The 26,784-nt window shown below is 41.4% G+C and overlaps 2 protein-coding genes across 5 annotated transcripts in view; one reads left to right on the top strand and one right to left on the bottom strand.

Annotated features, from left to right (window-relative positions):
- The first annotated feature begins 1,550 nt into the window (after positions 1–1,550).
- On the top strand, positions 1,551–10,694 carry map1lc3b (microtubule-associated protein 1 light chain 3 beta). Its single transcript, XM_004564612.6, has 4 exons — positions 1,551–1,822; positions 5,019–5,074; positions 9,632–9,738; positions 10,380–10,694. The coding sequence occupies exons 1-4, from the start codon at positions 1,783–1,785 to the stop codon at positions 10,555–10,557; spliced, it is 381 nt and encodes a 126-aa protein (XP_004564669.1). The 5' UTR covers positions 1,551–1,782; the 3' UTR covers positions 10,558–10,694.
- A 2,688-nt stretch (positions 10,695–13,382) lies between these two features.
- Positions 13,383–26,784, bottom strand: part of zcchc14 (zinc finger, CCHC domain containing 14) — a 28,809-nt gene continuing 15,407 nt past the window's right edge. The window contains exons 4-14 of one of the 4 annotated variants that reach the window (XM_004564614.3): positions 25,261–25,331; positions 25,048–25,119; positions 24,551–24,615; positions 22,620–22,792; positions 21,003–21,039; positions 20,380–20,893; positions 20,142–20,239; positions 18,697–18,794; positions 18,232–18,384; positions 16,754–17,998; positions 13,383–16,127 (exon numbers count right to left, since the gene is read on the bottom strand). In XM_004564614.3, coding sequence (XP_004564671.2) covers positions 16,072–16,127; positions 16,754–17,998; positions 18,232–18,384; positions 18,697–18,794; positions 20,142–20,239; positions 20,380–20,893; positions 21,003–21,039; positions 22,620–22,792; positions 24,551–24,615; positions 25,048–25,119; positions 25,261–25,331 — 2,582 coding nt within the window. In that variant the 3' untranslated portion in view covers positions 13,383–16,071. The remainder of the gene's footprint in view (positions 16,128–16,753; positions 17,999–18,231; positions 18,385–18,696; positions 18,795–20,141; positions 20,240–20,379; positions 20,894–21,002; positions 21,040–22,619; positions 22,793–24,550; positions 24,616–25,047; positions 25,120–25,260; positions 25,332–26,784) is intronic. The other 3 variants (XM_004564615.3, XM_004564616.3, XM_076886813.1) reach the window with 3 other exon arrangements.

The following is a 26,784-nucleotide window of genomic DNA, read 5'->3' as shown; positions in this document are numbered from 1 at the left end:
AATGTTGTGGCTATTAAAGCAGTGGTGGAAAATCTATTTGTAGTCTTTACAATAAGTAAAAACTCCATTACATCTGTTTGCACTCATTCCTTTTGTGTAACATGGAACCAAAAAATTTAACACTTTCTGAAAAATTCCTAATGTTTGACTTTCTCCTATTTTGGCTCCTCCACAGTTACAACATGCTTGTTAGTGTACAGTACCAAAGAAAAGGCTGCAGAGGTGCAGCTGCTGACTGAGATAATAACATTGCATGTGTGTGGCAGGGATACATACGATTCATCAGTTAATGTTATGGTGATTTTTCTAAAGAGGTATTCTTTTTCTTTCTTGTCTCGTGTTTGCTGCATGTGTTCTGTATAATTACTGTGGATTACTGAATAATTTATGTGGATTTTACTTCACTTATAAATCAGCACGTGCTCCCTTAATTCTTTTAAATAAATGCTATGGATCAACTACTTAAAAGAGATCAGACAAAGCATTACTGGTATGAGAAAAAAAGGAGGAGGAGCAGGTAAACCAGTTTTTCAACAGGGTTGTTAAAAGACTGAACCAGCCTTGTGGTTTCTAGTGTCCCTCCTTAGAATACCTTTCTCCAGCACTACAAGGCCATGAATGGCCGTCTCCTCCCACCAACACTCCCCCAGTCCCTCAACAACAACACTGAAATACTTCCCAGAAGCAGGAGGGCACCTCCACTCATTTCTCCTATGTTCCTTTTATAGACTGCTCCTCTATATGCCATATACTCATCAAATCCAGCTTTCCTATACAGTTCCATGTTTTTGACCTCTCTCTGAGGCTGAAAAAGATCCATGCTTAAGAAGTCCCCACAACTCTCAGTAACTTCAGTGGCTTTTATGTACAATGCTATGAAGTCCTTCAAAAGTCAATTCTACAGCACTTCAAGCTTTTGGTATGTAAATATTTGGACCTGCTGAGGTGTGTGGACTAGAATGGCATCATTGTGAAGGATGCTTCACAGAGCAGAAGTGTTCAAGAAGTATGGTCATTAACACCAGATAAAGAGGACCTATTCTGCTCATTTCCTGCTCTATACTCCATTGGAGTAGCGTACACTTGCATTCTTTTTCTTTTATACTGGCCTCAAGGGCCCAATATAAAAGAAAGGTCGTCGACTGTCTGAATGGGGCTGTTTTAGCCCCCTAATCCAGCTTTCTTCCGATGGGCTGCCCCCTGTTAAAAATCTTATTATTATTATTATTATTATTATGTTAATTTTTTTGTAAAGCGAAAATGGTCAGATTTCTGAAACTGAAGATAAACTGTTGATATACAAATTAAATTTGTGGCCATTTTAACAATGTTTTCTTTCCATAAACATTTAAACATTTAATTTTATTTTATTTTTTGATAAAATAAGCGTATTTTTTTTAATTAAATCATACGTATTTTTTAATAGGTTGGTTCAATTTTAAATATCGTCCGTGTGGAGACAGTGGCCGTTAGGGGGAAGAAAAAATAAATTAAAAAGAGGAGGCAGAGGAGAGGAGAGGGGTGGTGCGTGACGTCATGGGTCATGTGACTGGTTTGTTTTGCTTGCTCCAGCTCGCGCTGACAAAAACAGAGGCAGAGGAAGGAAGCGACGACATCAAACCAGCTAGGAGCTCATCTCTATGCGTTGGTGTGTCGCCAAGAAGCTGCCAGCACCGCGGACACGGATAGTTTAATACGTTGTTTTTAGCTTTTATATCGCTGCTTCGAAACAGACACTACCTCCGCCTTCACCTACTGCCAGCTGACCGACTTTGGTGCAACATGCCTTCAGAAAAAACCTTCAAACAAAGAAGGACATTCGGTAGGTCTTACAGTTTCCTAATTTTAACATGTCTCGCTCTGCTTTTCCGCCTTGGGTCGTGGGTTTTCGGTTGTGCCCCGAATTGTCCTCTGAACTGCCCAAAAGTGAATCACAGCGTTGGCGTGCACAGGCCAGGTGGGGGTTAGTTGTTATCCCCGTGCCGCGTATCAGCCTACATTTTGTCAGACTGCTTCTACTTTCTGCTGCTGCTGATTAACAGAATCAGCCTCCTCGTTGGGCATGTGCTCCTTTTAACTTATAGATGAAAGACAGTTGCTTCCACTCGTGGACTTTGAGCTTTAGATGTAGACGAATATGATGAGGCTGTGAGCTGCTGGCTCGTGTCTCTGTAATGTTTACTTGTGCGAGAGCAGTGCGAGGAAAACAAAGTGGTGTCGAAACGCAGGGCAGAGAGAGGAGAGCTGCAGGATTGGGGGATGGGACAGTTTGTGGAGGAAAAGAAAAGAGTTTAAAAGAGGAGAAAATGTAAAACTGCAACTGAACACGTGGAGTTTACGTGTCCTTCTTTATTTTCTTTCTTCCTGTTTTTCTTTTTTGGTTTTGGTGCACAGGCCATATAGCCTCGATGCAGAGGATACTTTCACTTGTGTTTCCCAGCCAACAGAGCTAAATGTAAGGCCTGCAAACTCACTGCCGAGTTTCCATAACGCAACGATTATTTAACATTCTTATCCTGTTTATTGGGTTTGCTGCTTGTAACAAAACGATGAAAATCATAAACTAAGTTCAACAGACTTGATGGCCAGAACTTAAAAATATGGAACTTTTTTTAGTGTTGTCGTTCTAGTTTTTGTTTGGTGTAGTTAGTTTTGCTGCTAGAATTTTGAACATCTTTTCAAATCATACGAATTATTCAAATTTGATTTAAAAATAGCATTTTTATCTCAATGAAAAGATGAAATTTGGATGAATGTATTTAATATTTAAATAAAATAATAATGATACCAAAGAGTGACGTTATAAAAGTAGATAACTTTTTAACTTATGTCCGTATCATAATTACTACCTAATAAACAAAGATGTGTACTCGCTGCCTTCAACGTTAGAAGTATGTTTCCCAGCATGACTAAACATGCATGTGCTTCATGTTATTGGTCTAAATATACACAAACAAAGCGTGTGCGTTCCAGCCTGCTCTGACAAACGTGTTATGTGTACATATGATGATGTTAAAGTTGGCATGAAGCTGTGACAGTCCAACAAGTCTGGTCCAAAAACTACTGGTTAACGTGGTCATGTGAAAATTTTTGTAATATTGCCATTTCAGAAACAGTTTTGTGTGTATATATGAATGTTTACTCAGTGATAAGGGTCACTAGCTGGTAGTCATGTTGCCTTTTATCTAATCTTTGTGTTACTGTCCTCTGTGGACAGAATAATCTAGCCCCATGTGTTTAGTTTTGTTTTTTAACATAAATGATCCGTTACGTAGTTACTAGGCTTGTCATAGAATGACTCAGGAACTTAAAGGGAGTTTCCCAGTGTCCCCTTGAGGTAACTGACGAATTCCCAATATTACATAACAAAGATGTATTTAAAAAGCACATCCTTTTAACCTCAAAGTCATTTGCTTCCCATTTAGTTGGTTTTTCTCTCTCCCTTCTTGGTCTGGTCATGAGAGACTGACGCATGCAGAACTTCCTTGTTTCTGATTGAAACGCAGTTATGGAAAAATGTAATAATAGAATTTTTTTTTTCAGTTTTAGCATGAAAATAAACATTTGTGTTTTGGCCGCAGCATGTTAATCAGTTAATTTAGTTAGACAGTCTTACAGTGGCCGCACAGTTTTCTGAACAACAACTTCTTTCAGCGGTGGGTCACAGGGACACCAGAGACTCAAAGCTTCAGTTTTTTTTTTAATTGTCTCTACTCGACTCCATTCAGGTAATTCAAGGTCCAAAATCTGATGTTTAGTTCAAGTAGGTAGTGCTGCTGCAAGTAGAAGGTGATATTTTTGGTCATATGTGCTGGTTGTAGACTGTGTGTACAAAAATTATGTTGCCACCTGTTGGTTTTGGACTAATTTTTATCCCTGTTTTCTGGAGTCAAAAGCATTAGATGACCAGCTGACGCCAACAAGCTTGGTTAGCAGCTGTATCTATAAGCTGTACAGGTGCAGTGCAATGACATGCATATCTGCTAACCATTGCTAATAAACAGACCAATTAATAGTAGAATTTCAATCCAGTCTTTGGGTTATCACTGTGAAGAAAAAACCCAATTATTAGTTCTGCTTTCAGCCAAGATTTCCAAGGAACTAGAATGCACATGTCCGATAAACGCACACAAGATTTGCAATCCCAGTAATCAGTGCAGACTTTGAATAGATAATAAGTGGATCATAATTTTTTGCCTAATGATCTGCTAATCACTGCAGAACAATGCTGTTGCACCATGAGTGGATTTTAGAAAAGCCCATCTTGTTTTCACTCGAGCGCTTTACCCCAGTAAGCAGTTTGTTCCCGTGTGATTCTGTGCTCCATGTCTCTAATCCTACTTTTTCTTTTTAATTGAATTGGACCTATTATGGTTTTCGTTATGTTCTTACATGTATGCACTGTTAAAATAGTGGTTGCTCATACTGAACGTGACTAAACTTTCAACTTTGAGGCACGTGTGTACAAGTTTACCCTGTGCTCTGAAAACGCACTCTGTTTCAGACATTTTTTTTCTGCTCTTGGCTATGTATGATGTCAGTAAGAGCAGGTATCAGATAATATGCTCAGCAACAGCACCCACCTGCTGCCCTCTTTGTTTAGGACAGCCAGTAAGGATTCCTAAAACAGCTTGTACCAAATGAGAGAAGACATATTCTAAACTATAGATCTGTCTAGTACATAAAGCTTACCGGTGTTATAAATGTTTAACGGGACGCTTTTTTAATCTGTTTCAGAAATTAGTAGGCAGCCACTTACAGCTGTGACATTGTTTGGTCTGATGTGCATCACCTCGCAAACCTGTTGAACCACAGGTTGTAAAAACAGTCACAGTCACCTGATACGAGAACCAAAGATATTATTGTGCAGATAGGGATATGTAAAACAAACAGCATGCAAATAGGATAGGATTTGCTGCCAGCTTTTTTCTTCTTTTTGCCTTATTTGTCATTGACCGTGTTTGTCTTTTATCAGCTCATTCCGGTTGATGCCCACTGACCTTTTTTCTGCTCCACAGAACAGCGAGTAGAAGATGTCAGACTGATCCGGGAGCAGCACCCCAACAAGATACCTGTGAGTTCAAGTACATGTTTAAAATGTCTGAAGCTGACAGTGATGTTGGTGTGGTTGTGGACAAGTGTGATGTGCAAAGCAGCACACAGGAACTTTCCGCAGTAGAAAATGTTACCGCATATTTCCTGGTTGTAGCTCACAGCGACTGATTAAATGTCTTTTGTCTGAAAGAGCTTTCTGTTCCTCGATGGGATTTTCCAGTCGACTCTGTTGGAGATGCATTTATCATTTTAGCAGTTGTGATGTAGCAGCTGTTTTTTTTCTGGAATGTTGTGTTAAAAGTGGGTGCAGCTGCATTACCATGTAAGTGGCCAGCACCTCTTAGCAACCACCAATAAACAAACGCACACCTCGTGTTTCACCTGCTCATTTTATCAGTGAGATAGAGTATCAGCACAGCTTTGCACCTGTCGTTTCATGTAAGGGCTCTTCTCGTCTGTGTGTTTGTGCACGCTTCCTGTGTGCTCCCCGGGGTTATAAACTGCCGTGTCACAGTAAGTATGAGACCAGAGGCAGATGTGCTGTGTCACTGTAATGTAACTCCACCCAGACAGCCACAGTGGAGCCTGAAGGAGGTGGAGAGGCAGACTGCTAATAGCTTTCACATTAGGGTCAGACTCAGTAGTGTCCTGCTTTCACAATACACAGGGGTCAGCACATGTCTAAATACTTCAGGTGATATAGTAGTCTCGCATCACTCTTTCGCCACATTTCTTTATGTTTTGCTGGGAAAATGGAAATGTGTTCAGTGATTTTAGGGCTGCACGATTAATCATTAGAAAATCGCGATCTCGATTCATACTTATGTGCGATCTCATTTCCAAATGACAACGATTTAAAAAAAAAAAAAAAAAAAAAAAAAAAGACAACGACGATTGTACCGCATTTTGATCCGGGACGTAATCTGCATGAAAACAAGCGCTCACTCTTCCTGCTCAACAAATGACAAGGGCGGTATACCACGTGATACAGAAGCTGTGCCGTGTGATGCTAAAATTAGCAGGGAAAAACAACGGAGAGCACGTGACAGGAGAAAATCCGTCCCGGTCAACCACCCAAACATCAATAACGGAAACCTCATACCCTATACACGCCGAACTCCCGCAGGCACAAAGAAATTACGGAGGCTATTATCACCTGACCAAAGATATGGCTCCCATCAACACTGCAAAACCAGGGATTTAGGAAAATGATCAACACCCTAGACAAACGCTACACAGTGCCGTCCCGCAACTATTTTTCTATTGTTGCACTACCTGCTCTATACACGCAGCGTCGAGCAACGGTGGAGACGGAATTTCAAGCAGTACAACATTTTGCGGCAACCACAAAACGTGAGACATTTGTTGTTTTGATGTTCAGTTTCAACTGTTACGAAGTTGATGTGCAGTTAATAAGTGCAATAAATATTTATATTGGAAAAGAAAATCGTTAGAGAATCGTGATCTCAATTCTAAGCCAAAAAATCGTGATTCTCATTCTATGCAAAATCGTGCAGTCCTAAGTGATTTATTGAAATGTGCAAACATATGTGTAAATGGAAAACAGAGTGTAGAATTCTACTGAGTCCCATCTGTCTTTTCAGGCCAAGATATGACTTTTGGGATCCTCAAAAGAGTGTCCTTTCAGGTGCAGGTGTACAGCAGAGTGCTGTCCTGTTGAGGTGGCCTCCTACCTGCTCTGTGTCATGCATTTGTGGAGTGATTGTTGGGTTTGGTTGTTTTAGAACTGAAGGCGCTTTTTGGACTTTGCTCCTCCCTGCGCATGTTGAGGTTTCGCCCTGTTAAAAGGGAGTTTTTACTTTCCACTATCAATTGCTTGCTTATAGGAGCTTATCTGATTGCTGAGGTTTCCTCTGTGTTATTGTAGGATCTTTACCATGCAATATAAAGCGCCTTGAGGCAACTGCTGTTGTGATTTGGCGCTAAATAAATAAAGTTGAATTAAATTAAAAAATTGTAAAATGTCTTCATAAACATAAAGAACCCACTTATTATCTTTTCAAGCACTTGAAACTGCCACGACCTGGGTGATTGAGAGCCCACACAGACATGCTGCCTGCAGACAATTTTAAATTATAAGTTTCTTCTGTGCAAATATTTGAATTACCAGGTACTTTGTGCAAGCAGGAGCAGGTTCAACTGTGGGATGAAATCCTCTCTGGGAAAGCAACCGAATGAGCTCTGGCCAGTCAGCCAGCTGCACAGTAAACTTTTAAAGACTGAAGAAGTTGTGCACTAGTAAATCAATCATGGATGACATTGGCTAAAAATAATAATGAAATGCTCTTTAAAAAATATCAAATATTCATGGTCTGTGTGGAAGCAGACAAATAGTATTTTGTTATCTGAAATAATATATGAACCAATTACTTTGAAACAAAACAGCAAACCAATTTCCAATGTCCAAAACTGATTGCAGCTTCATTTTCACTTGCATTGCTTGATAAACAGCCCCTAACACGACAATATTGAAAGTCTGGAGAAAGAAAAACAGTACATTTTCTCATCTGTGAGGCTTAAATATTAGAATGTCTTTATCTTGTACTTACTAATAAAATATAAAATTAGGATTTCTGAACTAAACAGCTGCTCTAACCTTTTAACTTAATTCAAACAGTAAAGTCAGTCTACACATCACTGGCCTGTGAAAGCAGCCTTGTCATTGTCTTGTGGCACTTTCAGCAGAAATGGTGAAGAGGTTTACTGAGGCCGCTGCTTTTCTGCCCAGATGAAATGCATTAGCATGCCAAGCGAAAGCTGAGGAAGCTCTGGGTCAGCAGGTCTCACTGGATTAGTGCTAGAACCCCTTAGTGCTGTGGTCTGGACTGTAAATCTGAAGTTTCCCTTTGTCAACAGGTGATCATCATGCTGGTATTATACTCACTTCTGGACATGCATACAGACAAGTAATTGTTCTCATTAGACTGTTTTCCAGTTTGCACTTGGTGCCCTTGTAGTGCAGCGTCTGCACACTCACAACTTATCGAAGGGCACGCAAGCATTCACACAATTTGTGTTCATGTGATGATAAAATGTAGGTCACTCAGACCCAGGCAGCCTCTCACACACTCATGGACTTCTGTGGGTTGCACTGGGTGGGTCGAGCATGTAGGACACTCACTCAGTTGCAAGAATTTTGTGTAGCTGACGCCTGTTCTATCACACAGTCCGCTAATGTTGTGTAACGTCAGGTCGCAGTTCATCAGATGTTTGCGTTGTCACAGGGGCCTCCGCGGGGTAGAGTCTACAAACCTTCAGTGCTGTGGTGCATGGCTTCATTAGTACCAATGTGATCATTACAAAATGCCATAACTTTTTGAAGGGTTTTCCTTCGCAAATACATTCGCTCTGATTGGTTAGCTGACCCAGGAGAAATATGGCAAAGTTGGTTATGTACTATAACCTTAACTATATAAGCTCTAGTATAGCCTTAACCTCGTAAGAGCTGTTGGTTTGTAACAAAAACCAGAAGTTCAACCAGGTTTCAATCAGAATCCAACAAAGGACACAAGAAGATTTGCACTGGACTATTTGTGGTTTTAAACCATGTACCATCAGACAGTGCGGTGTTGCCTCGGTACATTTAAGCAACACTGAACAATAACACACAATAACACCATAATATTGGTTTTTCATTTCCTGAAACGCGAGTGCATGAAACATCTTGTTCACTCCTGCAGCCGACAACAGAACATTGTTTGTGTTCTGCTCACAGTGAGACATGTTAGAATTAGCAGCTTTCCTAAAGTGGAAAGAGGGAGTAATGCCTGCTGCTAGGCAGGCTCTAAAAAAAGAAAGAAAGAACAGTGTCTACATTTTGAATAAGACACGTTAAACACAGAGAAGTGTCTTAAATATTTGCGTAACAAACGAGGAAAGTTGTGCTAAAAAAACACAACCCCACTGCTATATTAGTTCTCCACAGCTATCCAGTCATTCATCATCATTGTCACCCGAACTGGGCTGGATTTGCATTCTTGTTTTCCCTTGTAGTTGCGCTCCATCAGTTAAAACAGCTAATTAAGACAAAACATGTGATCGGAAACTAAGATTGTGAGTGCGGCCTGAGTGACAGTGATTGGTTGTTTTTTGTTAAGAGAAGCTTTGATTCGTTGAACTTATAGGCCGCTTCAGAGCGTTAAGTAGAGGCTGACAGCCTTTGTTTAATCAGCACATCACTGTGAGTTAAATTGGGTTTTGCCAGCCTTTAATACAGAGTCTGATTGTGATTCTTTCTGAAGTGGAGTCTAATCCTGTGGGTTTGAAACCCATCTTACATATCTTAGTAAAACAATGGCATTCCCTTTCAAGTCTAACGCAAATCTTGATCTAGTAGATGTGGATTTAGATTCACAGGGACCCGACTGTGAGGCAGAGAGCTGTGTTCTTTTATTTAACCTCTCCATCTGATATTGGCAGCTCAAGCTTCCTTATTACATCTCACTGGTCTCAGACACACAAAGGGCACAGGAAATGCACCATTCATGGAAGCTGACCAGCTAAAAGAAGAAAAAGAGGAGAAATGAATTGCTGATAAAGTTTTTGCCTCCTGCAGGTGATCATTGAGAGATATAAAGGAGAAAAGCAGCTCCCCGTACTGGACAAGACCAAGTTCCTGGTGCCAGACCATGTCAACATGAGTGAACTCATCAAGATCATCAGGTAGACGCTGACCTCTTCTCCCCTCCTCACCATCTCTCCTTTACATTCATCATTTTCTCCTCTTCAGTTTTGTTTGCTTTTCTTAAATATCTCCAACTCCTCTTTTGTCTGTCTTTTCCTTCACTTTCACTTCTTTTAATTTCCTTTCATCTCCTCTTTCTTTGGCTTTCCCTTTTCCTTTTTTTTTTAAAAAACGTCTTCATCCCTTTTCCTGGCATCAAATTTCCTTTCTTCTTTCTTTCATCTGTTTTGCATATTTGTTACATACAAAACATATTTGCATATATATTCTTCTTACTTACTCATTCCATGTTCTGTATTTTTAATGACCTCAATATACCAAACCTTTGTTGCACTTTTCTGAGCTAGCAAACATATGGATGGATGGATGGATTGAGGGAGGAAGGGATAAATAGATGGATGCCATATTTTTTCCATACATTTCCTTTTCTCTTTCTTTCAATCTCATATTTTATTCACTCTCCTTCCCCTTCTTTCATTTCCTTTCACAAGTTCTTTTCCACTTCTTGATTTTATTCCTCTCCTATCCATAGTTTATACTTAGGATATTTTTTCCCTCTCACTTTCTTCTAATGTCTCCCCTTTTTCTCACTCTTGTCATGTCTTTCATTCCCCACCAGGAGGCGCCTCCAGCTAAACTCCAACCAGGCTTTCTTCCTGCTGGTTAACGGTCACAGTATGGTGTCTGTGTCGGCCGCCATCTCTGAGGTGTACGAGCGAGAGCGCGACCAAGATGGCTTCCTCTACATGGTATACGCCTCCCAGGAAACCTTTGGCGCTGCCACGACTGCCCAGTGAACAACCTTCCTTCATCCCTCAGTTTCTTCTTCCACTGGACCCGGCGACTGGACAGTTGTAGTTTTTAGTTTCCCCGTCCCCCCTTTCATGTCTCTTGTCACATTCTTTTGAGTATTAACTGTAAGAACTAAAACACAGACACAAACTGCTAAATCTAAACACAGCATCTGATCGTCTGTCAGCTCATTTTGGTCCTGGTTATTTGTCTGTGTGCCGCCACTCTCAGCCTGTAGCATAAAGCCGCAAGGGGTGACCAGAAACAGCAGAGTTTAGGTAGAGAGATCCCCACCCCACCTAAAATGTAACCGACTCAGGCCAATAAGAGTCTTTCCTGTCTGGATAAATCCTGTCCTCTGGCATTTACATGTTGATGGCATTTTCAGTTTCCAGTGTTGTGGCTAAACGTCTCCTAGGCTGTATTTATGTTAATGTATATATAAATTTCAGGTAGTGATGTTACATAAAAAGGTGGTGAGGCTCACCACTTATCTGTGTCTATATATACATTAGACAATGAACAAAGCCAGCCTTCTGTTGCAGTTAGAAGATAAAGCTTGGGGATTTCTTTTGCCAGAGAGATTTGAAAATTAAGAAGAGAAGATCCTTAAGCGTCACGTGTCGTCACATTCCCTTCACGGTCTTCCTTCTTTGCCGTTTTTACACCTTGCTGCATTTTGTAGTCTGAAGCATCCTCGCTGTATGATGTTAGGAAACTGCTTTGCTCTTGAAACAGATGATTGTAGTCCACCGAAAAGAGAAAAAGAAAAAAAAAAGATGCCTCGTTTGTTGGTGTACAGATATTGTTGACTTTGAATATAAAAGGGGTTCCGATGTGAGTGTAACCAAGTTGATTTTTGGACACACTATAAGGAGCGTGGTCTGATTGCACGAGTGACTGGAGGATTGATGGTGTTGCTGGAAGGAAAAAAAATGCAGAACAGGGGAGGAGTTTGCCATGTCCTCATCCTTTTTTTTTCTTTTTTTTTTTAAATTCATTTTTTTTTTTTTTTGCAGAAACGATGATTGGAGAGAGCAAAACACAGGCAGGTTCACGAACATCGTGTCTGGCTGTGGGTTTTTTTTTTTTCCCTTTAACCCACAGGGCTGATTTTTCCCAGAGCTGTCACTGCTGTTCAGTTTCACTTCACTGAATTACAACAAGCACTGTCACTACAGGGGAATTTAGGAATTTACACCTGCCCAGTAGGTTTTTAAAGGGCGGCACTCTTTCACAGATTTGAGTTTTAGCTGCTTTATATCACAGTATTTTTATCTTTTTGGTTCCTTTATTTAATAGGCTTTGTTTTTTTTGACTGTACGATGTGTTGCGACTATTCGCTGTCTGCAGTACAAATAGTTTAAGCTACTGTGTGTTTGTAACAGAGGGGTGGAGCATTTGTGTGTGTGGGTGTGTGCATTGTCCTTTCCGCCTGCTCCTCTGTTTCACACACATCCACATACAGCAATATCACACAGCCTCCTTTATGTATTTATGTTGGTATTTTGTAAACAATAAAAGGAGGGAAAAAAGGTTCCTGTATTTTGTTTTGTTTTCCTGACCATTAAACCCTAAATTGACTTTATTACTGCTACATATGTGAAAGGACAGCATTAAAAGGTGATGCTGTAGTTTAAACAATAGAATGCCATATAATGACGTCTGTGCTTACATGTCCAACAGCTGATCACCGATTTGTATAAAAGATGCACATAAAATACGTGATTGCCCGACTGACTAATCACCTTGTCTGTTGCTTGTTTTAATGCTGAAGGGCAACCCTCTTCTGAGTTCTTTACACTGAAAATCAATTAGATTGAACCAGAGCAGACAGGATCATAGCAGTAACAGCAAAAATGCCAAATGTTAGGCAGCTTAGAGAATTCTACTTTTAAATACCACAAATAGGAACCACAAATAAGCCTAAAGCCTTAGAGTAAAGTGCCCTAATATAGTGATACAATATTACGAGATAAGATGGGGCCTGATTATTTAAGACCTTGTATGTGAGGAGAGGCATTTTATATTTGATTTTGGATTTAACGGGGAGTCAATGAAGAAGTATGCCCTCTCTTTCTAGTCCCTGTCAGTACTCTTGCTGCAGCATTTTGGATCAACTGAAGGCCTTTCAGGGAGTTTTTAGGACATCCTGATAATAACTTCATAAAAGTAATTCAGCCTAGAAGTAATAACTGCATAAACTAGCTTTTTAGCATCATTCTGAGACGGGATGTTTCCAATTTTTACAGATATTCCACAAATGGAAGAAAGCAGTCCTGCATATTTGTATAATATGTGCCTTGAAGGACATATTCTGGTCAAAACTGGCTCCCAATGTTCCTCAGTGTTACTGAAGTAGTGAAGAGTTAGGATCTGGTTAGACAGCATGCTATTCAGCTTAGGTAAATCCTTCAAATAACTAGAAAAACAAGATTTTGTACTTCCTGATAAAACAAGGAACAGACAATACTAAATACTGCCAAAAAAAAAAAAACCCCAAACAAACAAAAAACAGCCAGTGCAGATATTCAGAGGACAATGGAAAAAGATGTGAAAGTGACTCATACCTTTGACTGCATATAAATGCCGATGCATGTCTTTGACAGTCGCTTAGCCAATTACCGTGGAGCGTGTCCACTGTGTCATCGTCATGTTTCGAAAAGCTAAAATGACGGCAACAAAAACTTTCAGCTTGAGGCTCCGCCTTTTGTTTGTTTTTTTGTTTGTTTTTTTACACATTGTATTGTACATAAACATTCACCTTCAACCTTTTAAGGATTCTCGGAGCAGCCGGTCCCATAATAAATAAGCCACACAGGCACTGTGATAAAAGGGAGAATCCAAAATTATTTAATTTTAAGCCATAAAAAAATCTTACCAACAAAGACCTGGGTAATTAAGTCCAAACTTTCAAAACACACAAATATTTTAAAAGCATATTTAAACAAAGATTTTGGAACATGCATGCATCAAGTTACCAACATCCTTAAAGAGTAAGTAAAACCTACAAAAGTGGAACTTTTTCTGTCTACAAACCATCTCTGTTCTTTGGTATAATCTATATAAAACAATGACAGGATAAACTAGCAATATAAAGAAATTTCCCTCATCTATGTAACTAATGGAATAAAACACAGAACAATTTATTTTACATTATGAAAGCGAATTGCCGATACCTCAAACAAACGCGTACATACTTAATGTTCGGATTTCTTATTTTAAATAAACACCCCACACATCCCTGTGCTGTGCCCTCCAGGGGTACAAAGAGAGTTTCATCTGAAGGACCAGCTGTCCTTGTGTCTGTGCAGCTCTGGGTCCAGCTCAGCAGCTTTCCACCCGCCCAACCCCACCGGGTCAAAGACCCGAACACAGAAGCACTTCCTATTGCTTTCTTAAAATTCCAACATGCTCGACATACTTAGACCTGTACAAACAATGTACAAAAGAACAACTCCCGCTTACACCACAATTATGAAAAGAGAAAATTGGCACTTTGAATGTTCGTCCTGATGTAAACCACATGATATTTTCTGATTGTCGTTGCTGCATTTGTGCACAGAGGGTCATTTCGCCCTCTAGCATGCTCAGAGGTAGAAAGGCTGCAGATCGCCAAGAAGTGAATAAAAATGGCTGACAGGTCCCCAATGCATGCCACTGCATAAAAGCCCAACTAACATGGAATTTGAGTGATGGTGATGTTATCTGCAACCAGAGTCTGTGCAGTACCCATCAGGGGTGGAGACATGGTATTGAGGTCTAAGCACAGTGCTCTTAAACATCAAGCAACCAGAAGAAAGAAGATGCTTTCCAGGCAGTCCAGAATTCACAGCAGCCTACAGACCCAAAAATGTTACATATGAGGGGTAAACATGTTTCCACCATGTTTTTCATAAAACAGTTTGAAACCTTAGATATCGTTCCATTTTCTGTTTTGTATATATGGGTTTAATTATTAGTAAAATCCCTTTCTCCCCCATTAGGAAGGTCTCGGCACTTTGAGACACTTTTTGGCGTTCATCATTTTGATTTAAGGCAAGTCAGCAGTGGAGAAGAAGTTATTTAGCAACACTTTCTTTTAGGAGAGTCCTCAGTCAACCAATCAGCATGCATTAGCAGAGTGCTAGCATTTTATGGGTAAAAACAACAGCGTTGTAAAAAACAAACAAACAAAAAACTAGAGGACATAACTGGCAGTTTACTTCAATTAGAAGATTCGTGCAGAAAGTTCCTGTGTACACTTCCTGAACAGTGGCCAACAGGTGGCTCAGAAACTAATTAAAAAATCAAAACAAACTGAGCAAATGGAAAAATGAACACTCAAACATCACCGTGATACAATACGCTTCAAAGAAACTATTTTGGTAGTCTTGGATGAAGTGCTGTGTGATAATGTTTAGCCAGCAGTGCTGAGAAAAAGGCATGCACTCAATACCACATGTTCATCCCCTGGTTGTTACTTTGGTTGCACATTACATCAACCATCAGATTTTCCATCTTTACATACAGACTCGGGCTGAAGATGCACAACAGACACCAGTTTTCCTCTTAGATCTCCAGTTGCTGAAGGTGGTTTCCAGTTCATGCAGTCTGTGTGACAGTTAGAATTCATTCATTCAACTGTTAGCACATTTAAATACGGTGTTCCTGTTTAAATGTGGCCGACAGCTCTGTGCACACCTGTATAAAGGCTGGTGCACGAGATGTAAAGCACCAAACCAGACATTTGACTCCTGCTTGTTGATAACCAGAAGCAAAGCAAATGAATAAACCTCTGAATATGTAACTGGTAGATTGAGGCTGTTTTGAAATCAAACAGAGCTTAAATCCAGGTGAATATGTGAATACTGTGACTCAGGATTTGGTCAGGATTAACTTTGGAACTTTCGACCACCTGAACATACAGTGCCAGTTTTAGAAATAGTAGATTAAAGTGGAATCTTTGTGTGGACATGCCAACCATGAGAAGCAACGAGCCAACACTCAAACGATTAGCTGTGGTACTGTGAGATGTTGTGCACCAGTAGATCCTGTGAAAGGAGGGATAGCACTGGTACTTGATTAGAGCAAGAGGCTGCGTATTCTGGAAGACCACATCTGGAGTGCTGTGGTTGTCATGGTGAATGCCCCATCATTTGACTGGGAAGCTTCTTTTCAGATCATGTGACTGATTGTCGGTCTGTAGTGTTTTCTCTGAGGAAGACTTTGAGCTACATCTCTGAGATCAAGCATGGTAGAGTTTATAAATGTCCACTTTTACTTGTGCCTAAAATCTTCTTTCTCCTCCTCTAATCTCTTTGCAAGCTTTGGCTTAAAAAAGAAAGAAAAGAAAAGAAAGAAAGAACGAATACCAATGATTCAACTCAGCAGTCTTTGAACAGACTAACAGTGAACCCTCTGCACTAAAGGAGCAGGCTGTTTGTCTCCTGTCCCTTTTGTTTTTTTTTTTGTTGGCTTCAGCAGGACCACGAGGTACAGTTTAGTCTGGAGTTCAAATCCAAAGCCACCTCTGCTGCTTAGTCTCCTGAGTCCTTGCTGTCAGAGTGAGGTGTGTACTTCAAGCGAAATGTCCCTGAGAAACACAGCAGAGTTGTTAAAGTGATGCCTTGGAGATGTCCCAATCTATGGCATCCCAAAGGGTTCAAAATTATATAACGGACACATGACATTATGAAGGAAGTGGGTAAAATATGTAAATGAAGTCACAAATATGTTTTTAGACTTAAAATTTTAAGTAATGAATGAGAAATTTATTCAAAACAGATTTTAATTTTTAGTAACATCAAAATCTGTTTTGAAATATTAAATTATACTGAAATAAAGAACTCCATCTCACTAAACAGGTCAAGTTTTACTTTTGTATATTACACATCATCATTTCAGTTAATCCAATTACACATTCAAATTAAAGTTCGTAATACCTATAATTCATTTTACAAATTCACCATTTTAATTCCTGCATAATTGTTATACTTTTGTGCATTTGGGCACAGTTTGCAAACTAAATCGTGTGAAGAAAACGACTGAAAACTGAAGTAAAATTTGTTAGAAACAAACATTTTATATTTAAATACAAAATGAAGTAGAAATATCAGTTATTATATTCTCAAATGTACTGTCCTTAAAGCCAATTGCATTTATAAATGTATATCACACCTTAAATATGGTATTTTTCACACTCCGTACTCACTGACTCACCTTGCTGTGTCGCATCCATGGGTGGCTGTTTGCAGTCCTCGGCTCTGTGTCCGTGGGCACCGCAGTTATAACATGACAGGTTCCCTGCTGTCCTTTTTTGCCCACTGTTTCCCATGATGCCATGGGGCTGGTAAAAGCCGAACCCCTGCTGCTGGTCATGTGACAGCGGGCTGTGGCGGTAGAGGGGCGGCGGTACCATCATTGGGTAGGAGAATGGTGCAGCGCCTGTGCCGGCGTTGCTGGACGATGCTATCAGGGGGCTGAGATGGAGCAGAGGACCCAGGGTGAAGAGTGAGGGCCCGGCTGAGAACGGCTGCAGGTAGCTGGCTGCGGCGTATCCAGGGAACGCCCCGTAGGCGCCGCAGTTCCCTCGACAACCGCAAGAACTGCAAACACATACGGAAGGACTGTGACCAGAACTTTGATCCAATGAAGAAGCAGAGGAGGGCGAAGGAGAGGGGCTGGAGGTATGCTGGGGTGGGTAGTAAGTGTTGCCCGGGACTGCAGCCACAGGAACTGTGCTTGCTGTTGCCATGGGAACATAGCTGCCTCCACCACTGGAGCTGCCAGTCTGAGAGGCGGATTTTGAGGAGGTGCAGGAGGAGGAAGCGGAGAAAGACGCGAAGGAGGATGAGGATACAGGGGGGTAAGAGTAAAATCCAGATGGAGAAGGGGAGGAAGAGGATGAGAGGTGGAAGTGGACAGGGGGGTGGGAAACGTGGTGGTGGCTGTTGGAGGTGGAGGTCAGAGCGCAGCTGGTTTCTACCATCAGACTAACACCACCTCCCGCAAGACCACGACAAACCACAGAGTCCTGGAGTCCAGACGAGCCATCCATGTTGACCCTGGAGAACAGGTTTTCCCGTCTTACCCCCACCCCAGCCCCCACCCCGAGCCCTGAACTGAAGCTTGCACCGGCCACAGGAAGGCTCGAGCCCAACGGCTTAGTCCGGTCCTCTGTGGCCAGCGGAGGGGGCCTTGGCTTGCGAGGGGAGGTGAGGATGCGTGCTGGGTTTGAGACCGGGGAGAGCAGCGTCTGTGGGTAACCGCCCTGTGGGTGATAAGCAGATTGCGGGAGGCCGAAGGGGAGGTGGGAGGAGCATGTGGGAGGAAGAGGAGGAGCTGGATCGGTTTGGACGGGCAGAACCTGGGCTGTGGGGCGACTGGAGCCTGTCGAGTTCAGAATGAACATGCAGGGCCGATCCTTCTCTGGACCACTTCCTGCTGTATCTGGAGCCAACACACCTGAAAGAGATTTGTGTTTATATAACATTTGCATATATATTTGGATATAAACGGTATGGAAAAAGCAAAAGTCTCTAGTTTTGCGTCATTGATCTTATCGTTTTAACAAACTTCTATTTCTAATTTTGTTGACCTGTTTCTCCTTAACGTCAATCTAGACTTTAAGAATTGTTCTTCGTAAATCGTGCTGACGCGGTTTGAATTAATTCTGCAGTCGTGAGATAAAAACGTACGTCTGTGAATGTCTCTGGTCCTGTCAAAGGTGGAGTCGCAACTGTGTGGGGTGCGAGGGGAGCAGGAAGAGCTGGAGTAGCCCGAGGACGAGCTGCTGTCTGTGGAGACAGGGTGGTGGTGCGGCACGGCGTCCACCTCCACTCGCAGTTCTCCTGCAAAACATTTGAATACAGTTCAGTTCTGAACTGTTGTAATCCTTCCTGGGTCCAGTGAAGTGAGTCTGCTTCATTATCTATATCTAGTACATGTCTAATGGAACCTCATAGTTCTGGAGCACGTTTATGAAACCGATTTGAATTTGAAACCAAATTTTCTTGGAGAGAAGAGCAGGTCGGCAGCTCGTGATGACCATATTATTACACTCCCTCACTATGACATCATAAAGACGCAAAAGGGAAACATTTAAAGCAATCTGAAGCCTGAGAGTGATTTGGCCATACTTGGAAACAACCCTGCTCTCTTACCTGCACCGGAGGTGGAGTGAGCTGAGGGTCCCATGTGACTGGAAGGCGTCACCCTGGCAATGCCACTGCACGGCCGCTTCTCCATCTTCATCTCCCTGCTGGGAACACGCAAGCATTCGAGTCAGAAACACAGTCTTTATCAAGTGTAGCGAATACTTAAGATAAGTATGTACTATACTGTGTTTATTAAAGGTCAATGAAACAGACACATACGGTGGCTAACTAGACACCCAGGCGGTAACAGTCTAACAAGACTCAGTTGAGGAAACCAGCAGCCATGAGCAGAGAGGTCAAGACCTAAAGCCGACTGACTCATTGGCTTTGTGCCATCATAAGTGGACTAAGTGAAGTATTTTCTGAGATCCTTAAACAAAGGAAACATGCAGCTTCCCATGTGTACTTCTTTTAGATAGCTCTTTTTGACCAGAAATTCTTTCCATCATGTTCCCACACCAAAAATGTAATATTCTCTCTGTGAGCATTAGGGACATCCTAGCAACTTGAGCCACTTGTGTGCATCTTGAATCAGTATTTCAGCCATGAACAGTAGAGAGCAGCAACTTCCTGATAGCCCAGCTAGCTGCTTCTTACACACAAGTTTCAGCTGTTGTTTAACTAAGCTTCACTGAAAGAAAATATAAAGGACTTTTTGTCTAGAAGCAGGTGCACTTATTTTAATCATAGATCTTCATTCACTCCTATTTATTAAGGACTATCTCACAAGCGCCCCCTGCTGTGCCCAGCTGAACTGCAGGCAATTTCTGTGCTACAAAAACAACTAGTGTCTTTTACTGACCACATGGGGGAGACATTACCCACTTAACGTGCTCCTCGGGTCTCAGCTGCACCTCTACAAACACAACTATCTCTTTGGAAAATCACCACAGGAACTTTTCCATTTTCTGAGTCTTGTTCAAGCACGTACACACGCAAATACACAAATCGCCTGCCTAATGGGAACCTGTTGATTCTGGGAATGGAAACACAGCTGAGAGAAAACAAGTTCACGCTCAGGTGTGCGTGTGCATCCGGGGTGCGCAAGTTCAGATGCTTGTGTACTTAAATCAGAGCCTGTGTTTTTGTGCTTCTGCACGTAAAACACATCTTATCTCTCCGGCCCATCCTCAGCTGGTTAACCATTGATGCTGTATGGACCATTGGTGCAGGATGTTTACCGGGGAGAGCAGCAGCGGGTCAGTCTGTTTGCCAGTTGTTAAACAGGGTAAGGCATCAGTCAAGTCAAAGAGGTGATTTTGGAAAACAACTGAACTGCAGAATCAAAACTATCAGTGCCACAAGCACACAAACCAACTTCGGTCTGTATACTAATATTGGAGATGGTAGAGAGACAAGTTTGTGACAAATCTGAGTGACTTCTCAAATATTTTCTTTCTTTCTTTTTTTTTTAAAGACAAAAAAACTGAATTTTTGTTATCTGCCCTTACTCTGCAGACTTTTGGAGTTCTAGTTGGGTCTTCAGTTTCTTCTTTGCTCCTTGGGTGAGGTCGTACTTGTTCAGGTCCTCCTCTGTCAGAGCTAAAAACTGCAATTTATACAGAGGAACAAATTCAGAAGCTTTCAAAGAATCAAAACGTTGATCAAGAAATATGCAAATACATTATACATGCACAGGAGTACGACGTTTTATACACATAACGTGATGTAATCTAAAGATGTACCCACCTCCTCCATGGTGAGCTGTTTGAAGACGGGGTAATACTTATGGAGGCGGAGCCTGCGGAGCCAGTCCAGGATGCCGTTCTGCTCTGGCGTATTAGGCTGAGACTGGGAGAGCGATTGATTATGGGACTGGGAGCGGGACTGTGAATGTGAATGGGACGATGGTTGGGAATGGGACAGGTGCAGAGTCTGAGGCTGCGTACTGGGCTGGCTGCTGGTTTGTGCATGAAGGTGGTGCTGGGAGGGCTGTGGGTATAAATGAAGCTGACCATGCTGAGGATGCGGTTGGGAGGAGCTGTCGCCCCCGCTTCCTGCAGAGCCACGTGCTGGCAGGGCTGGCACGGGGGGAGGGAGAGAGGAGAGCTGTGGGGAGTGCTGGGGAGGAGGAATGGAAGGTAGGAGAGCCGGAGTCGGAAGAGGAGGGGAGGAAAGGGAGGACAAGTGAGGAGTGGAGCGAGTCAAGATGGAGTTGTGGGTGCTGATGACGGGCTGGACGCTGGCCACTCTGTACACCACCCTGAGAGACAGCAAGAGCCAATGAGCAACATTGGTACAAGTGCACTTCTAAGACTGTACATGTAGATGTGTTTTAATGCAACGAGGTCAAAGAGGGGCAAAACTCGTACCTGTTACCTCCTTTGTACTGCATCATACAGCCAAGATCTGTGCAACAGATTCACAATAAAAACCATCATCACCATCAGGCGATAGTCACACAACACGAGGCTAACAGTCCACAAAAATCTGAAATGTCAGTCAACTGGGCGAACATTTAAGTAGTAAATATATAAGATTTATTTTATTTATCCCAAAATAGTTATATTCACTTGTTACAGCAGAAAAAAATATTAAGCATAAGATACAACAAATATCTTAAATAAGAGCTAGCGGATATGCAGGTCAATAAAATAAAATAAAATTAGAGAACGATGAGAACAATCAGTATTATATGCACAAACAGCCATAATGATAAAGCTGAGTTAAAATGACTCACTGAATTTAGTAAAAAAAAGGGCAAATCTCACAATGATGAAGTATGTTTAAAGGAGTAAAAGTAAGACTTATAAACCTAAGAACATTATTTAAAAGCATGGTGGTGGTAGCATCATGCTATGAGGCTGTTTTGCCAGTGATACTGGGACAAAGTGGATGGAATAATGGAGCGCCTCCTCCAAATTCTCAACAGCAAAACAACTGCAATTTGGACACAAGTGGGTGTTCGAATAGGACACTAATCCCAAACACTCACCGAGACTGGTTTTGGAATGGATCAAGCAGGTGAACATCAAACCTCTCAAACCAATTCTACCAAGAAAATATTCAAATGTCCAGCCAGAATAATACCAGAAGCTTGCTGATGACTACCAAAGGTCAAGGTGCAACTTGACAAAGGATATTTAAGCAAATACAAGTGTATGTATATATTTGAGCCTGTGTATTAGAGAAAAATCCAGAATAAATTCAAACAGTTTTTTTAAAGATGTATGCTGTACAATCATCCCACCATAGCAGAACAGTTCAAAGGAATCATTAAAAGCCCCAACATTACCGTAACATTCATGCCCATGACGAGTGTAGGTACATTTCTGATTGCACCTGAATGGACTAAATATATATATGTAGGCAAAATGTTAGAAATGCTGTGAAAACATGTCCTTATAGCTAATTCCAACTGTTGCAGTCTGTGCAGAATTCACTGATGGGTGTGTTTGTGGAGCAAAACCGGACACATTCATTTTAGCCTTGCTTCTCCTGTGAGTCTGATACCCACTCACAGAGGAATAAACACATGCACAAAGTACAACCACACATAGAAACACACTGCACTGGTGGCTATAAATACCCTCTGGGATGAAGTCACACTAATAGATCGAGCACTCACACACACAGCAACATGAGGTCACCACACTCTAGGCTTCCCAACACAAACATGCCATGCTGAATTCCCACACCGGACTAAAATAGACTGCGTCCGCGCCCTCCAACACCTCAGAGGCACACACTGAAAATCCTGCCTGCAGTCTCACCTCCTCACTACAACCAACCAGGGCTCAGACTTGCAGCCTTGTCCTTTCCATTACCTCTCATTCCTTTCTCATCCCCAAAAACCGAACACAGGCATAATATCTTTTATCTTGCTGTTCTTGCCTTTGATCTTTCATCATCGTCTATGAATAAGAATGTCTCCTCCTTTATATCTCTGTTGCTTGCTATAATTTTTTTGCAATGAAATAATGACTTACTGGAGCTGGAGGTGAACGGGCAGGATGGAGCTATAGGAGAGGTTGGTAGTGAGGATGCAAGTGGGGAGGAGAGGGGTGAGGAGGGACAGTTGGGTGAGAGAGGCCTGGTGGAGGTAAAGAACAGCTGGACACTTTGGTGCTGGAGGACATGGCAGGGCAGGGCTGTTAGACACCTGAGTGGGACAACAGAAAGAAAAGGAAATGAAGTGGGAAGTAGATTAAAAGCTAAAGGAATAGATGCTCTGCTGTCAGATTTAAACAAACGCATATATCTAACTGCAATAGGAAGAAACTTTAACATAAAATCTATATTTGTACAGACAGACCTAACATTTCTAATCTAAACATATCTCTGGTCTGTTTATAAGAAAAAGCCACAGGGTGCCTTTAAAGCAGTTTTGCCAGGAAAGAGTGAGACGAAGAACAAGCAGAGGACAAAACTTTATAACTTGATGGGCCTTTCAAGCGCAGGTGCAACAATAGACTGAGTTTTAAAAAGGCACTGAGCCATGTCAGGAGATTGTTTATGTTTTTGTAGACAATAAAAAGCCAGAATGCAAAACATTTGGATCTGTACGAGGATTTCAAGTTGATATGTTTAGACGTTCACTTATCATCTATTAACAATATGTTAACATCCTGAAGTGCTGCCAGTATTTTATGTGAATTGGGAAAACTAGAGTTTACATAGCAATGCTTCACACAAGACTTGTTTAGGCTAGCATAGTGATGGATTATACTGTAAGAGTACTTCTAATACATTAAGGTTAATTTAACACGAGTAGCTTTGCTAACCAAAGTAAGATACTGTGCAAAAGTCTTGAGCTAACCCTCATTTCTTTATATCTTGCTTCCAAGGAGCCAAGCTTTCTTGTAATTGTATTTTAAGCAGTCTTGGGCAATAGCTCTCCAGGCTTCTGAAGGTCTTTTAAACAGCTGGATTACACTAAAGTGTGAAATTTCTCACTGTAACTTCTGAAGCTGATATGAATTATCACACTTTTTCTCACAGACTGTAAGCTGAGGCTACGTCTACACTAATCCTGATAAATTTGAAAACGGCGTTCTTGTCTAAAAACGCTCCGCATCCACACTATCGTGGGGCTCAAGAGTTGGGAGTTCGCCTTGTAATCGGAAGGTTGCCGGTTTGAGCCCCGGCTCGGACAGTCTCGGTCGTTGTGTCCTTGGGCAAGACACTTCACCCGTTGCCTACTGGTGGTGGTCAGAGGGCCCGGTGGCGCCAGTGTCCGGCAGCCTCGCCTCTGTCAGTGCGCCCCAGGGTGGCTGTGGCTACAATGTAACTTGCCATCACCAGTGTGTGAATGTGTGCGTGAATGGGTGGATGACTGGATATGTAAAGCGCTTTGGGGTCCTTAGGGACTAGTAAAGAGCTATATAAATACAGGCCATTTACTATCGTTTTCGAACAGTTGTTCATCCACACTGACACGACTGAAAACGCTTACGTTCCTGTATTATGCATGCGTGAAACGTAAGACGATTCGACCTGTGTCATTTCTCTCTGCCGCAAAATGTCGAGGAAAAGCACAGAGTTCTTTAAATGGACTGACAATGAGGTGGAGTTGTTGCTGCGAGTAACTTTGCAAGTACAAAGTTGCAAAAGCGAGTGAGAATTAAAGAATTTGAAGAAAAGCTATCTGGAGCATGTACAGACTGATATTAATCTTTAATAGGGCTGTCAAAACTGAGAGCAAACAAAACAACTGTTGTATAATGCCCTCCGCTATCTTTGTTTGATTGGTCACATGACTGCATCATATGACTAAAATGCATCACTGTTTCCGAAAGCCTCCGTTTACACAGTCTACACTGTGACGCGAAAATGGTGTTCAAACGAAAATGTGTTAGTGTGGACACGGCCTGAAACAAACAAAACACCACCTCAAAAGGATGGGGGTTCTGGGACTAACCTGGGATCCAGTTCCATGGACTGAGGCGGGAACTTCTCCACTCCATCAGGAAATGCTCGTGACAGCTAAGTGAGAAACATTTTTTTTTTTTATAAAAACAAAGTAAATAGAGCTCTTTGTGTCATTACACTGCTATGCTGATGATACCAAGCAATGCCTGACTGTTCAATCGCAGCTGATGATTTCTTAATTTATAGGCACAGTTGGAAAAGGTCAGGCTCATAAGGTTTAATGTGCACCTCAAAAACACAAAAACATCACAAAAAGATTTGTAATGATAAAATACGATATTTATCATGTTTTATGAGAAAACATAAAACATTTTTTACCATAAAATCTAGAATTACACCAATCGTGTAATGATTGATTTGATTTCAAACAAAGCAGCTCTATCTCCTACTCACTTTGAGACACATATTAGTTTTACTGTGCAATAAAAAGTGCCTGAATGTAACTCGGGCTCATTTTCATTCGTGTGTTGAAATGTTGGTCCTGACCTGAGTCAGCAGCTCTGCTACCTCCTGCTGAGTTCTTACAACAGATACTACCAACCCATTGGTCCAGCTAACCTGGAGGAGGAGAGGAAAGGAATGGGAAGAAGGCAGTGAAGGAGTAGGGAAATGAGGGGGAAAAATATTTAAAGAAAGTCTAAAAAAGTTAGGAGTCAAACAATACATGCCGGCATGTACTCATATTTATAAGGTACCCACCTCAAAACTATACTCGCTGGAGTCTTCAGGCTTGTGAGGAACTCCTTTCAGCACCACCCTTTCAATCACCGCTGAAAGAAGCACAGATCGTTCCGCAGATGATTAACCACATGTCACATATCTGAGACAGCTGCTTCAACACATCACTCACTCGGGGTTGATACTGTAGGTTTCAATGGCCTAGAGGAATTTAAACAGAGCTTACTCTCGCAACATGATGAATCAGAAAAGGACAGAATGACAAGCTAGAGGTGAAGCAGTTTCGAGTACTATGGTGTCACTGGGCCTGTTAACTACATTGTCTCAGCAGAAAAGTCAAAGGTCAAGGGTTGGGGTGAATGTTGTAGCGAGAAGTTTAGCATAAGATTGCTGAGAAATCTCTGTGACTACTTTCTTTTTTTAGCTCTCTTTGTATGAAGTTGTAAAAGAGATTATCCCCCTGCGACAATGAAACATTTAAATGCTTAAAAACAAAGTAAAACGCTGTACAACATTATATAAGTGTTATCATCTCTTTATAGGAAGGTTTGTAGCTACTTTAGATTTTAGTCCAGTTTATGAAAGTTTAAAAAAGTGAAACTAATAGTCAGAAAGTTAGTGGTGAAATGAGAAAGACTATCTCACAAGAATTTAATCAACAGTTATTGTCAGCGAGGCTTATTTAAATCAAAAACAGCAAACATTTCTTCTCTTTCTAAATGTGAAGAGTTTCTTTCTTTTTTCTTTTAATTCGTATAATTAGAAAATGAATATATTTGCAGCGTTATGTGAAGAATAACTGAATCTACCAGAGTCCAAGCATCAAATCAAATATGTAACACAGATGCTGGCACTGTGGAATATCAGAGGCTTTATAGCCTCTGATATTCCACAGTGCCAGCATCTGTGTTACATATTTGTGCAGCATTTTCTATATAAATAGAAAATGCTTTCATTACACTAGCACCCAAAAAGATACCAGGGTGTAACAACTCCATTATTTAAAGAGAATTAAGTTGTTATCCCACAGTTGTAAAGAGAAACCTTCCATTGTAAATGTAAGATGACAGCGTGCAGTCCTGAGCGTTGAGCAGGAGGCAACCACTTAAATTTTCTTCATTTAAGAAACCACACTCCTTGGCTAAGATGTCTCAGACAGAAAGGAGAATAAGACAACAGGCCTGAATTTTCTGACGGTGAGTCCTACGAACTGTTTACTGGTTTTCGGTTTTGGTCCGATTTGTTCTGAGATTTTAGAATCTGGGGCTCTGATTTAACATCCAGTGAATACTCTAAGACCTTGTTCATGCCTCAATCAGGGGATTAAATCCAAACTCCATTTTTCACTCCACATAAGCTAAACAAACTCCCAGTTAGAGGTGGACAATAAAGACTTTTAAAGTAAAACCACAAGTATGATGCTGGTTTTACTATAAACAAGATAAATGCTTACAAAAATACTGCAATTAAACAGTAAGTAAATCTTTTTGCCTCACATCAGCATTGAAAACATCCATCCATCCTCTTCCCCTTATCAGGGTTGAG

Source organism: Maylandia zebra, linkage group LG7 (assembly GCF_041146795.1).
Source record: "Maylandia zebra isolate NMK-2024a linkage group LG7, Mzebra_GT3a, whole genome shotgun sequence".
Lineage (NCBI taxonomy): Eukaryota > Metazoa > Chordata > Actinopteri > Cichliformes > Cichlidae > Maylandia > Maylandia zebra.
Note: the sequence above shows the minus strand (reverse complement) of the source record. Positions and strands in the feature narration are given on the sequence as shown.